The sequence below is a fragment of the Citrus clementina genome, unplaced genomic scaffold (assembly GCF_000493195.1).
Source record: "Citrus clementina cultivar Clemenules unplaced genomic scaffold, Citrus_clementina_v1.0 scaffold_8, whole genome shotgun sequence".
NCBI lineage: Eukaryota > Viridiplantae > Streptophyta > Magnoliopsida > Sapindales > Rutaceae > Citrus > Citrus x clementina.
In genome coordinates, this window is record NW_006262022.1 from 18,288,247 (window position 1) to 18,300,488 (window position 12,242).

At 34.2% G+C, this 12,242-nt stretch overlaps 2 protein-coding genes across 3 annotated transcripts; both read right to left on the bottom strand.

Moving 5' to 3' along the window:
• Nucleotides 1–36: 36 nt before the first annotated feature.
• LOC18035104 (dnaJ homolog subfamily C member 8) lies at nucleotides 37–4,983 on the bottom strand. 2 transcript variants are annotated; one of them, XM_024179250.1, is made up of 9 exons: nucleotides 4,806–4,983; nucleotides 4,464–4,554; nucleotides 4,301–4,361; nucleotides 2,373–2,450; nucleotides 1,995–2,068; nucleotides 1,018–1,131; nucleotides 825–932; nucleotides 633–671; nucleotides 37–535 (listed from the first exon to the last, which is right to left on the bottom strand). In XM_024179250.1, exons 1-9 carry the CDS (start codon nucleotides 4,838–4,840, stop codon nucleotides 449–451), a joined length of 687 nt encoding a protein of 228 aa, XP_024035018.1. In that variant the 5' UTR covers nucleotides 4,841–4,983; the 3' UTR covers nucleotides 37–448. The 2 variants fall into 2 exon arrangements, with proteins under 2 accessions (XP_024035018.1, XP_006424084.1); XM_006424021.2 differs by having other exon boundaries at nucleotides 4,771–4,983.
• A 2,394-nt stretch (nucleotides 4,984–7,377) lies between these two features.
• On the bottom strand, nucleotides 7,378–9,488 carry LOC18034831 (protein FAF-like, chloroplastic). Its single transcript, XM_024179204.1, has one exon. The coding sequence runs from the start codon at nucleotides 9,104–9,106 to the stop codon at nucleotides 7,430–7,432; it is 1,677 nt and encodes a 558-aa protein (XP_024034972.1). The 5' UTR covers nucleotides 9,107–9,488; the 3' UTR covers nucleotides 7,378–7,429.
• Between the last annotated feature and the right edge of the window lie 2,754 nt (nucleotides 9,489–12,242).

A 12,242-nucleotide genomic window follows, 5' to 3' on the forward strand; every position in this document is an offset into this window, starting at 1 on the left:
GAAAACAGTGTATTCGTCTAATCCAGCCCCAAGATATTTTTTATTCAATAGATATGGCACCTGGCAAGTTGGTGGCCCTTTGGCCTCTGTATTTGCCCGTACGGGCTGTTTATGAACGATGAAAAAAGCTAGTAATTAGTATGCATCCATGTAATGATCTATAAAACCTCATGTAACTCAATAATATGCATTATACACTCTTCTTCAATCATCCTCCCTAATTAAGATCAGAAATCCCAAACAGGGATTAAGTCAATACTAAATAGCTGTTCCGGCTTGCTTTACGAGGCAAATGGCAACTGTTAAAGAGGCTCTTTTCCGACACAATAATATGCCTTCATACACACGAGGGCACAAAATCATACAATTCTGGTGTAAATCCAGAGTCATCTCCACCTCCGAAGATGCCATGCGCAGTTGCCAATCACAGTCCTCAGCACTAAATCGGTTAACCTCGCTTTACAGGCCTCTGAACATAAGATTTGTTGGGATCCTCAGTTTTAAGCTTTGGAGGTCGAATTTCTCCTTTCTTACCCTGCATAAACAAAAATAAGAAAATTAGGCTTCCAAGAAATCCTGGCTTTCATGACAAGATCTCAGTTGTTTTATCCAAAACTAGTATATTATCTCACCTTCTTTCCCGTCTTCATGAAATCTCTCCAACTTGAAACCTGAAAGATAAAATGACAAGGAATCAATACCAAACAATTCAAATTGATCCAAAGAAAAGATAATATGTGGAACTTTGTTATCCACATTATGCTCCCTCACAAATGGGGAGCAGCAAAAAAGTTAAGGGACAAAAAATGCATGGCATGGCATACCCGCTGTTCTCTTGTTCCTTCCCATTGCTCCTCATGCTCACGCTTTCTTTTCCACATTTCTTTTTGTTCTTCTTCATCCTTCTTCAATCTACCTTCCTCTTCTGATATCTACTTGAGAAAAAAGACAAAATTAATGTATAGCTTTACGATAGAGGCTAAAGAAAACAAGAAATATTATGAGCTTCTATTTTACCCTCATCTGCATTTTCCTCCTTCGCCATTCTTGTTGTGTTAATATTTCTCTAACCTTCAATTTCAGTTCCTGCTGAAACTCCTCTGACTGTTCATATTGTTGTTCATACTTCCCCTAGGTTATTAAACAACATAAGTCAATAGGTATCCAAAAAAGTACAAACAATTTAATCAGGAAAAAAAGACAATATTAGTATCGATTCGCCAAGAAGCAAGACATAAAATTGAAAGCAACCAAATTGAGTTGCCAGAACAACAATCATTTCTAAAGCCACGGTCCAGAGTTTTCACAACGTTGGGATATTGGAATAAGGTAGAGATCATTTGATTACTGAAACGCATTGTTGCCCCCTGTATTTCTCATATTTCATTGAAAACTTCGAACCTACCAGTCCATCACTCGATAGGTACTACTTAGTATAAGAGCTTTGCCCAAAATAAAACTAACAGAAGAAACTTAACTAGGATAGCGTTACTCAATTTTCCTGATTTTTGAACCAGTGTAAATAGATTTGCACGGTAAAACAGGCAACTTTTAATTGAGCTACATTGACTTTCAGTACACCTGTTTAAACCCACATATAATGATTTCATTTTTGGATCAGGACAAGAAACCTCTGAAGGTCAAAAAAGTAGTGGAAGCCCCATCGCCCTTTTGGTAATAAAAATAATTTAAACCCACCCAGGTAATGAAGTCATCATACCACACCATTTACTCCTTACACAGTTCAAAAACAGCAAATACCCTAGAATGTGTGGAAGCTCCCAGCCATTTGAACTTACCTGGTATAATGCAACCCTCAACCTTGACAAACATTAAGAAAATATTGCCAACCTTCATCTGGAAATTCTTTTAACTAAATCTAGATATCCAACTTCAAAAGGAGTTCATTCAGCTATACTAATCTAGAATAACTGAAAAGCATATATGTAAACAAAATATATGGAGGACACTAGCAAAAGTTAAGCCTCTTATACCTCATCAACTAATGATTTTATTTTCGAAGCTGCATCTTTCTTCAACTGCTTCTTTCTTTTTGCTCTAAGTTCACCTGCAGTTCACACAAATTAGGTACAAGTACTTTTCTGAATAATATAAATAGCATGGGGAAAAGAAAATAATTTAAAACAAAATGTTGTGATTCCTATTCTTAAACAGGAATAAATCAAAATGGGATTTAGGGATTATGCCAAAATCAGAATTTCAAAATAAGACAGTACAAAATAAGGCCATGCAAATGGAAAATTTAGCAGTAAATTTTCAACATGAAAGAATAAAAAATGAATCTACAAGCAGAATGCACCATCACTAACCTGTAAAAATGATAAGAATAGTTTATTAGAACTTGTAGTTACCTTTTGCTGCATGGACCTGGGTTAGAATATAGTCCCTTTCTTGTTCATCTGATAATAGTTGCTGGGCTTTTGCCAATGCTGGTCACAAGTCAACAACATTATGTCGGTGAACAACTCAAATCATAAACTTGCATAAAAAGATAATCCTAACTGAATCTTATCCATTGCCTTGATCAACTACATAATTAGCTTCAATATTCCTCTATTGTTCTACAGACATGAATTAATCCATGCCTCACTTAATAAACAACATTCATTCAGTACAAGATCACAATATTCTACATGGTTTCAACATTAAATGCAACCATAGAAGTGATAGCATAAAAACTTCAAGCATGTTCAGTTACTGATAAACTAAGATACAAGTCAGCTGCTGTAATATTTAAAATATACACCTGCACCCAAGGAAACATTTAATTTCCTCCCCGATACCTAGGAGCTGGTAAACTGATGCTATACAAACAAATTAATAGGTGCAATTTCAATATGCACAGTTATGAGAGTGTGAAGGCCGATGTTTCGAATAGAGAATGGGCATGAAAAAGTAATCACACATAAAAAGTCATAAATATTCAAACTAACAAAAATCCAACACTAAGCTAAGGTGAATGAGTGATTGCCGCACACACCAGAGTTTAAAATGAAAGCTGGATCATCTTGTAAGTTATAGGAAATGTAACAGAGGAAAAGGAGAAAATGCATTCTATACCCACACAGACAAATAAGTTTACACTAGAGTGAAGACAAATGTAAGTTCATGAAGGGTAAAATAGAAGCTAAAAAGTCCGTGAAATTTCAGCACTCATGAAGAAATCTACCAGTAACATCCCTACTCCGAGGATTTTTTTACTGTCAAATGTGCAGTTTACTACTTCAACAGATAGTATTTGCACCCCTTCAAAATTCCTTTTTTCTAACTCCAGACACACCATGGCATCAGAAAAAATGGTATATCATTGACTACATAATTCTATCCTTCAAATTTCCATAACTAGCATGATCAGCCATACCAAAGTTCTCACAAATTGCCCCAAAAAGGTCCAAATTCAGAAACCATAAAAGAAACTCCGGCAGTTAAACAAGAAGAAAAATCACACAAGAAGCACCGAACTGAGAGCTTAGAAGTATTAAAAATGATTGTTCCAATTATCAAAGTCTTAAATCAAATTGTCTGAACTTTTCATTTCATTGATCCAAAATCTAGACCTGGAGTCTTTCATAACAACATTGATAATAGCAAACACTCTCACTCTAACGCAGTGCAAATTCTTTAGTACCTAATCTTAAAGGTTTCCACACAATGGCACTCCACTACCTCCCAAGAATATGCTAACATCTTGTGTCCTTGCTATAAATACATCTTCCCAGATGTGAAAACAATAATAATAGAGTTTGTCATTTGTCACAAGGGAAATCATACTAAACAAGCCCTGCATAGTCAACACTTGTCGTCTTCGGAGGAATTCATTCCAAGCATGGTTCTCAACTCAAGCAGAGTTACTGGATAATCTGATTGAAACAAGGAACACCTTCACATTACAAGCCTAAGATTGATGATGGCAGCAACTATCAATAATACATGATATAACTTCAAAGAAAAAGTATCTATGTTAGTTTCTCGAAAATCTTTCATCATATACCATAAATTCCCAACAAACACTATTCTCTCTCTCCAACTTATCTCAGAGCATCCTCCTAATGTCACTGCCTAGCCTGTACCACATGCTCCAGCTCTTCAAGTAACAAAAAACAATCAGGGGGAAAAAAAAAAAGGCGTGTACAGCACCAAACGTGCTACCTCATTTGTGGTCTCACAAACTAAACTTTTAAACATTTAGCAGTGCTCCCACATAATTAAAAGTTAAATGATAAGCAAGATATCACATTCTCTTATCAGCAGTAAAGATAATAAGCATAGACCTATTTACCTCCAAAAGCTTCCTTTGCTTGTGGATGCTTGCACTTATCGGGGTGAACCAGCAAGGATAGCTACAAGCATTACACATTAAAACACGTAAAAACAGCTGCAATTATCGATATCAATCAATTCTAAAATCATTTGTATCTAAGCAACGAAGAAGAAAAATCTACCTTACGATACTGCTTTTTTATATCATCTGGAGTTGCATCAAATGGTAGGTTTAGATACTCAAATGGATTAAGCTTGAAGCACGAAAGAATCCTGTATTTATCATCACGCCATTAAAACTTCAAAAGATATTGGATGATATTATAAAGCTATATATATATATATAGACGCACACACGTGAAAAACCCTAATTGCGAAATAACCAGAGAACTGGTAACCTAAAAATATCGTTCAAATGAATCTCTTAAAATTTAGATTCAGAAATTAAACGAAACAAAGAGATGATACAAAATTTCGCGACAAATTAACCTAAGCACTTCGTTATCTCTTTCAACTTCACTGACTTCGGCAAAGAAGCTCTTGAGAAGCAAATCATCATCGGCTGCTGTTGATGCTGACGTGTCTCCCATCGCTGCGGTTTAGCTTGATACAATTAGAAGGAGCTCGCGCTTTCTTTATCTGTGGCTCTGTCTTGGCTTTGATTTTCTCGTAGTAGGAGCTTTGCCACGAAATTAACAGACACCTAACTGAAGGGACGGTTCATTTTGTGATTTGGTTCGGCCTAAACAGCGTATCCGACTCGATTTGGTTGGACCGGCTCAGTTTTGTAAATCTAGAGTTCGGCTTAGTTTTATAATTTGGATTTTGGGCGAGAGGCCCAAACTAAAACCAAATTAAATCAGTGGGGCTAGTTTTGTTTGAACTTTGAAGCAAAAAGTGTTTTGGTTTGGATTGGACTAGGGTGTAAATTTTCTAAATACACAGTATGAGCCATTTGGAGCCCATTATCTAAATAATGAACGCGCCAAATTGAAATGGAATAGCATTTACCATGGCAAAAAAGCCCGAGTCGGCCCATTCCCATGAGTTTTGGGCCAATCTTCATATATGAGGGTTTGGATAAAAGATTTGAAAAAAAGTTCGGGTCAAGTCTAAGTCTTTTATTTTTTTAAATTTTTTTATAAATTAAAATAATAACTTTAAATTTAAAAATAGTGGAAAAAAATAAGGTTAAATTCTTAATTATTATCAATAATGAATCAAAAATTATAATTATAATATTAAATTACCTTTTAAGTGTTAATTAGTTAAGAGAGTGCTTAAATTAGAGAATTCAACATTAAAAAATTTAATCTATAAATTTTTATTTATTTTATTTTATTTATTTATTATTTTATTTTGAGATATTTATTTTTTCTTAATTCATTATTGATTATAGCAACTTAATTATTATTAACTTATTTCAAGCTTACAACTTTTAAAAAAAATTTAAAAAATAAATAAAAGTTCAAACTCGACCCAAGACTAGCCCTAGTAGGCCCAGCCTAAGCCTTTAATTTGCCAACCCTACCAACAAATATGATGACAGATTCATTTTTTTGGCTCAAAAGAGTGTGTTTGGCAATTTGTATTAAATTAAAACACTTATGTAAATTTATGTTTGGTTACAATTTTTAGTTGTGTTGCACTGCAGTAAAAAGGTGGTTAGTGGAATAAAAGGAGCATAAAATAAAAGCATGGGCAGTGGGTTGTGTTTAGGCTATATTGGATTAAAACACTTTTCATAATTTAAATATAATCATTTTACTTTATTATCCAATAATTTATAATAAATTTAAATTAAATATTAATTTATATTTAAATAAAATTTCATTTAAATAATAATATAAAATATCAATAAACGTTGTTATTTAATAATTTATTATTTACTAGAATACTAAATTTAAAAATTAATTTAAATTAAATAATTATATTCGATATTACTAAATAACAATTAATTTATAATTAAATTGAAAATATAATATAACATAATTTATAGTATATTATATTATTTTTCTTAGTACAGTATATTGTATTTCTTATTTTTATTTATAATTATATTATATTTATAACACAATATAGTATTAAATTATAAGTTTCATTTATATAATAATAATAATAATAATAATAATAATAATTATTATTATTATTAATATAATATTTTATTATTTGGCAATAGTATATTATTAAATCATTTTTATGTTATAAAAATTAATACTATAACACTAACATTTTAATAAATTTAAATAATAACAATTTAATGTTTTTAAAAAATTATGGTCATTAAGAAATTTTTAATGGATTTTAAAACATGAAAAGGGACATATTTAATTTCAACAAACAACAGTGTTTTGATCGTTTTTCCTGTAATATTGTTATGGTATTTATTTTTATATATAGATGATATATATATATATATATATATATAATTATAAATTTGCTTACGCATAGCTTAGGCGAACTAAATTTCCTTTAAACACATCACATGTTTTACGTTGCGCTCAAAAAGGATTATTATACACTAATTAATTAACATCATAATATAATACACTATAAATATCTATCACACTCATAACCTTAACCCTTTTTTTTTTTTTTTGAGAAGACTCATAACCTTAACCTAAGTGGCAATGTAACAGCCCATATCAAAGCAAATGATTTTGTCCCCCAAAATAAACATCAAGAGAAAGCCAGATATGACTCATACTCAAACTCCATTGGCTAAGTAATTGCAAAAAGCAAAATAAAGTAAATTCCCCATTATAATTCAGAGACCGAAAAAGATATTGACACAGCAAAGTCAAAGATGATGCCAAGGTTTTTGTTTACGTACTAACACACGGGAATTCATATAATTATATTAATTATATATATATATATATATATATATATATATATATATATAAACAAAACAAAAAATTAACATTAACATCAACATATATATATATATAACACTGTTATGTCATCTCTCTTTCTCTTTGATAGTTTCTGAATTTGTTCTTTTATTTGACTACACAACCCCTCAGAGTGGAAATTGGGGGAAAAAAAAAGAGAAAGGTAATTAAGTAACAATAATTATATGATAACAACAATAATAATGGATACTAGGAAAATAATATTCATGGTGTGATTGTGGTCGTGATGATCCTCAGGAAGTGGCAATGCAGTAAGGCTCCCAAAACAAAAGAGATCTTCTTGGCTCTTTGCAACTCTTTACCGACGGAACCCAGTAATCTCCTTTGTTTCCTCTCAAGACTAGTAGCTGTTGTTGCTCTTGATTACTATTACTTCCCATTGAGTTCTTGGAGAGAATGAGCTTGTTATTGTAATCGTTGTGGTTTATGTTGTTGTTGTTGCCGCCGCCGCCGCCGCCGCCGCCTTTGCTTTGAGCTGCCGTCATGGGCTTGGGCCTCCAATAGTACTCATAAGCATTGAAAGAGACTCCACCGCCGGCACCTCCTCCTCCTCCGCCAGCAGCGGCCACCACGGCTGCTGCCGTCGCCGTTTCCGTCCCATCCCCCTCCGCCACGGCCCGTGCTTTCGGGATCATCCGGGGCATCGGCGGGAGTGACTTTGCTACTATGGTTGGCTTCATATCATTCCCCACCTCGTCAAATTTGACCACTTCATTAAACTTGTTAGGCCACGTTGGGTCTCTATTTGCTAGACCCATTAGAGAACTCAACCTGTGGACATTAATCACTCTACTTGACAGGAGCTTTGGTGGTGCTTGCTCCATCGCGAATGCTGCTTCCTTCTCTTCCTCCTCCTCTGCTTCATCTTCATCTTCGCTTTCCACATATTCGTCGTCGTCGTCGTCGTCGTCGTCATCATCAAAGTTCTCAAACTCTTCTTCCATTTCTTCCATTTCTTTCACTTCCTCTTGTTCAATCTTGGGACGTACTTGCTCTGTACTGTTGACGAAAGTGAGCACAAGGCGGCCATTTTGGCGCTGAGCTAGGAAGTTGTTAGTGGAAGGAACTGAGACAGCTTCAAGAACCAATCTGCCATTATCGCGACGAGACTGCATGCGAATGGATGACGCTCCATTGCCGCGTGAAGGAATCGGAGGAGGGAACGACCGTTGTTGTCGCTGTTGCGCCAGCGGTTTCCTGCCCACAACGTAGTTGTACTTGGGGATTGACATTGCTTCAAATGCAAAACTCAAACTCTGTTCCACTCTCTCTTGTTGTTCTTGCTCGGTTTCTTTGTCGTCGTCGCCGGATTCGGATGCAGGGTAAGACGAGAACCCCTCGGAGCCGGTCTCGGATCCGAGGCTTTCGGTGCAGATTTCAAGGCTCTTCTCGCTCAAAGAACTTGCTGATCTTTTCACAAGTGGGTGAATGTAAGGAGGAGGCAGGGGTTTGTTGTCGGTGATCTCTTGTGACTTTTGGTGGATGATTGAGCTCCATATGTCGAATTGGCCTTGCTTTTGATGATCAAGCTCTTTCTTCTTGGCCACCTCTTCTTGAATTGAGCTCCAGATGTCGAATTGGCTCCTCGGCTCGTCAATATTCGTCTCGTCACTGTCTTCCTCTTGTTCATCTTCTGATGACGATGAGTCTGCGATGGAACAGATTGAAAATTCTTCAGATGAAGCAATCTTCTTCATGGGAGAGAACCCATGTTGGGTTAGCCATTTGGTGGATGACATGTGGTCAGCTGATAGGGTTCTTCGGAGTGAAGAAGATGAGTTAGTGCTTCGTTCATCACAAGTATCGGAGCCAAGAATGGAACCGATTCCTTGATTCTTGGTGATGACCATCGCCTCTTCTTCGATCTTCAAGGTTGAAGATAAGCGAAAGCTCCTGCTTAGAGAAGGCATATCTGACGATGATGATAGCAACGATGGTTTGAATCACACACAAATTTTAGCTGCACAAAAATAACAGCAAAATTAACAATGAGCAAAAGCTGGTTGTAGGTATTATATGTAGCTGCCACTATTGAGTGCTAAGTAACAAATAACAAGTTACAAAAGATAACATGATATGATATGCAAAGTATGGATAATTTGTTGAGTGTTTTTTATGACTTTTACCTCAAAAAAATGCAACAGCATCCAACAGCGGTCTGCAAAGAGACCACTGGGTGCAAGTTGCTGATGACAGAGAAGAGAAACTTGATGAAGATTAGATGATGATGATGAAGAAAGCTCAGATGTGTTTTGTGTTTTGTGTCTGAAGAAAGAATTTCAAGAGCCGATGAGTGGCTTCGATGGCAATGAGAGAAGGGAATGTGAGGGTATTTGTAGGACGGGAAAAAGCCTAGGGAAACCCGTGTCTCCCTGGGACCCGCCAATACGCCACCATTAAAAAATACTCTCCTTGTTTATATTTATTAATATTATCAATTAATGTTTATGGGTTTACAGTTTTTCCCTTATCAAGAAAAAGTTTGGCGTAAATCAATATATTCAGATAGTGAGATTTGACACAAACGCTTGTAGAAGTAGAAAATAGTTGCAAATAGAATGTCGGTTCGTACACTTTATTGAGGACAAGGTAAATTAATGATACCAGTTTTATCGGTATTTCTATCAAAATTCTATCAATATTCTGTCTCTTTAGCATTTTTTGAAATTTTTTTTTCGAAAAATTGGGTATTGGAGAAGAAGAATACATAGGGTATAAATAAAAAAAGCTGCACACGCACACTCTCCATTCTACTGCATGTGATGAGAGTGTGTGTGAGAGTTGAGAGTGAGATCATTGCTCCTTTTTTTTCTTTTTCTTCCTCACTAGTAGAGAATAGAAAGCAAAATTGTGGGAGATTTATGCCGTGCTTGATTACATGTATTACCAAATCTAGAAAGAATAATTATTATGTTGGTGGAACAACTACCAGAAATCAACAAAATAATGGTGCTAAGGAAAGAGAAGATTTTGATCGGTAGATTTTTCTTTTTTGGATGCTGTACTATATACAACGGTAGCACCTACTGTACATAGTTTGAAAATTTATATTAAAAAAAAATAAAATTTACCCATATTTTGTTAATGGCTAATTGCGGATGATTGGATTCATCTGGGGGAGGTGAATTTGTCATCCAGCTAAAAAGATGCGTTCGGAGTAATTTATATTAAGATCAAACTTGATCCATACATATCTTATATAATCATATAATTTCATCACGTGACTGTATCGCTCTCAATATATGATGAAAATGATATTACTTAATAAAATCATTTTAATTTCTTTACCTAAAGTGTTGGTCTGTTTAATTAGAGTTGAAGAACTTTAACAGAAAGAATTTAGAGAGTATCCTATGTGTAATCCTTTTCGAATTGTAAAAGTTTGATGATGAAGTATGGTGGAAATCATTTGATTTTGGTAAGATCTTAGAGAAGAAGAACCTATTAGGTTGATGATACCCATCCTTTTGTCCGAGCTATAACGTGTCGAGTTTTGGAAGGCAAATGTTGACAACTGTGGGGGGAAATATATGAACAAGAGCTGGATGACAATAAATTAAGGCAACGGTTCCTAAGAAAACCAACTCTAGTTTCTTTCTATCTTCATTTTCTTCTTTTCTTTTCCCCTCACATAATTCAATGTCCACATAAAATATAAGAAAAAAAAACCATCAAGAAATTATCATAAATGAAGTAATGAATAATCTAATTAACATAAGATAATTAAACAGGATTAGTAGAAGCTCATGAAAGCAATTAAAATGAGGATAGCTGCAGCATAGAATAACTCTCAAAAAGGAAATTAAAAGGGCATGCAAATAAATAAGACAAGTGAGATTACCAATTAGGTAAAGCGCAAAAAGTGAGGTGATTGTGTTGGTCATGAAAATGGCTTAAGGAGGAAGCAAAGGAATCACTTTCAAGAGACCAATTACATGATTGGGCGGCCAAAAAATACCCATGACGATCACACAAAGCTTGATGAAAGAAGCATCCATCTTTCAAAACTTATTGCATGTACCAAAAAAAAAAAAAACTGAATTAAAAATAACAATTAATATATTATAATAATAATAAATACCCAAATTAAAGTTGGAATAATTGTATGTGGAAACAAGTCACGAAGTTGTCATGTCGAGATCTTGGGGCCCTCTTACTCTTAATTTTACATGTATAATAAAAATATTTAAGAACCCTAGCTAATTTGTCTGGGTGAGAGTGGAAAAGTTATGTGGTTTATACGTATAAGAGGAAGAGGCCAATACGTCGATAATACATCACTCATTAACTATTTATATACCAAAAAGGTATTGATGTTGATGATTTCAAAAAGCAATTAAAACCACATAAAATAAAATTAAACAGAAAATGTGAAGAGTGAGTAAACGTGAGAAATAATTTTTTGGATTGAGAAAGAGAGGGAGCCATATAATCAAACAAAGATAATGCTTTGCCACAAACCGAGGAAGGGCAATGAGAGACTAATTGGATGCGTCTTGTCTGCTATAAAGCCAAAACCACAGGCAAAGCAACACCACTCAATACCTACAAATGCTTATCTACTTTCTAGGCTCTTGTTTCTTAAAAGTACTCATGCAAATTGCAATACGGATCGACTATTATTAACTTAGATTTATCAAGTGCCCACGCTAATTAACTGAATTTGATGAATTATATGTAACTAATCTGAAGAGAAATAATATACTATATTTGATTGATTGAAAGTAATCAACTTGGATTCTTTTTCTTAGTTAAATAAGGTAATTAATATAAAGGAGTCACTCTATTACGATAATCAATAATATCTAAATAAAAATTATTAAAATATGACTCTAATGAGTAATTATAGGGTGGACTATTTTTACTATAAAAATTATTCTGAACACTCTATTGTTTTATATATTCATGTGTTGAATTTACTTTCTACATTGTTAAAAATGCTAAAAAATACCTTATTTAAATTATAATTAATTTACTCAAAACACCAAGTAAACTATTTAGTACACGTAAAAAGAATTAACAATATTAATACATATGACAGTGTGG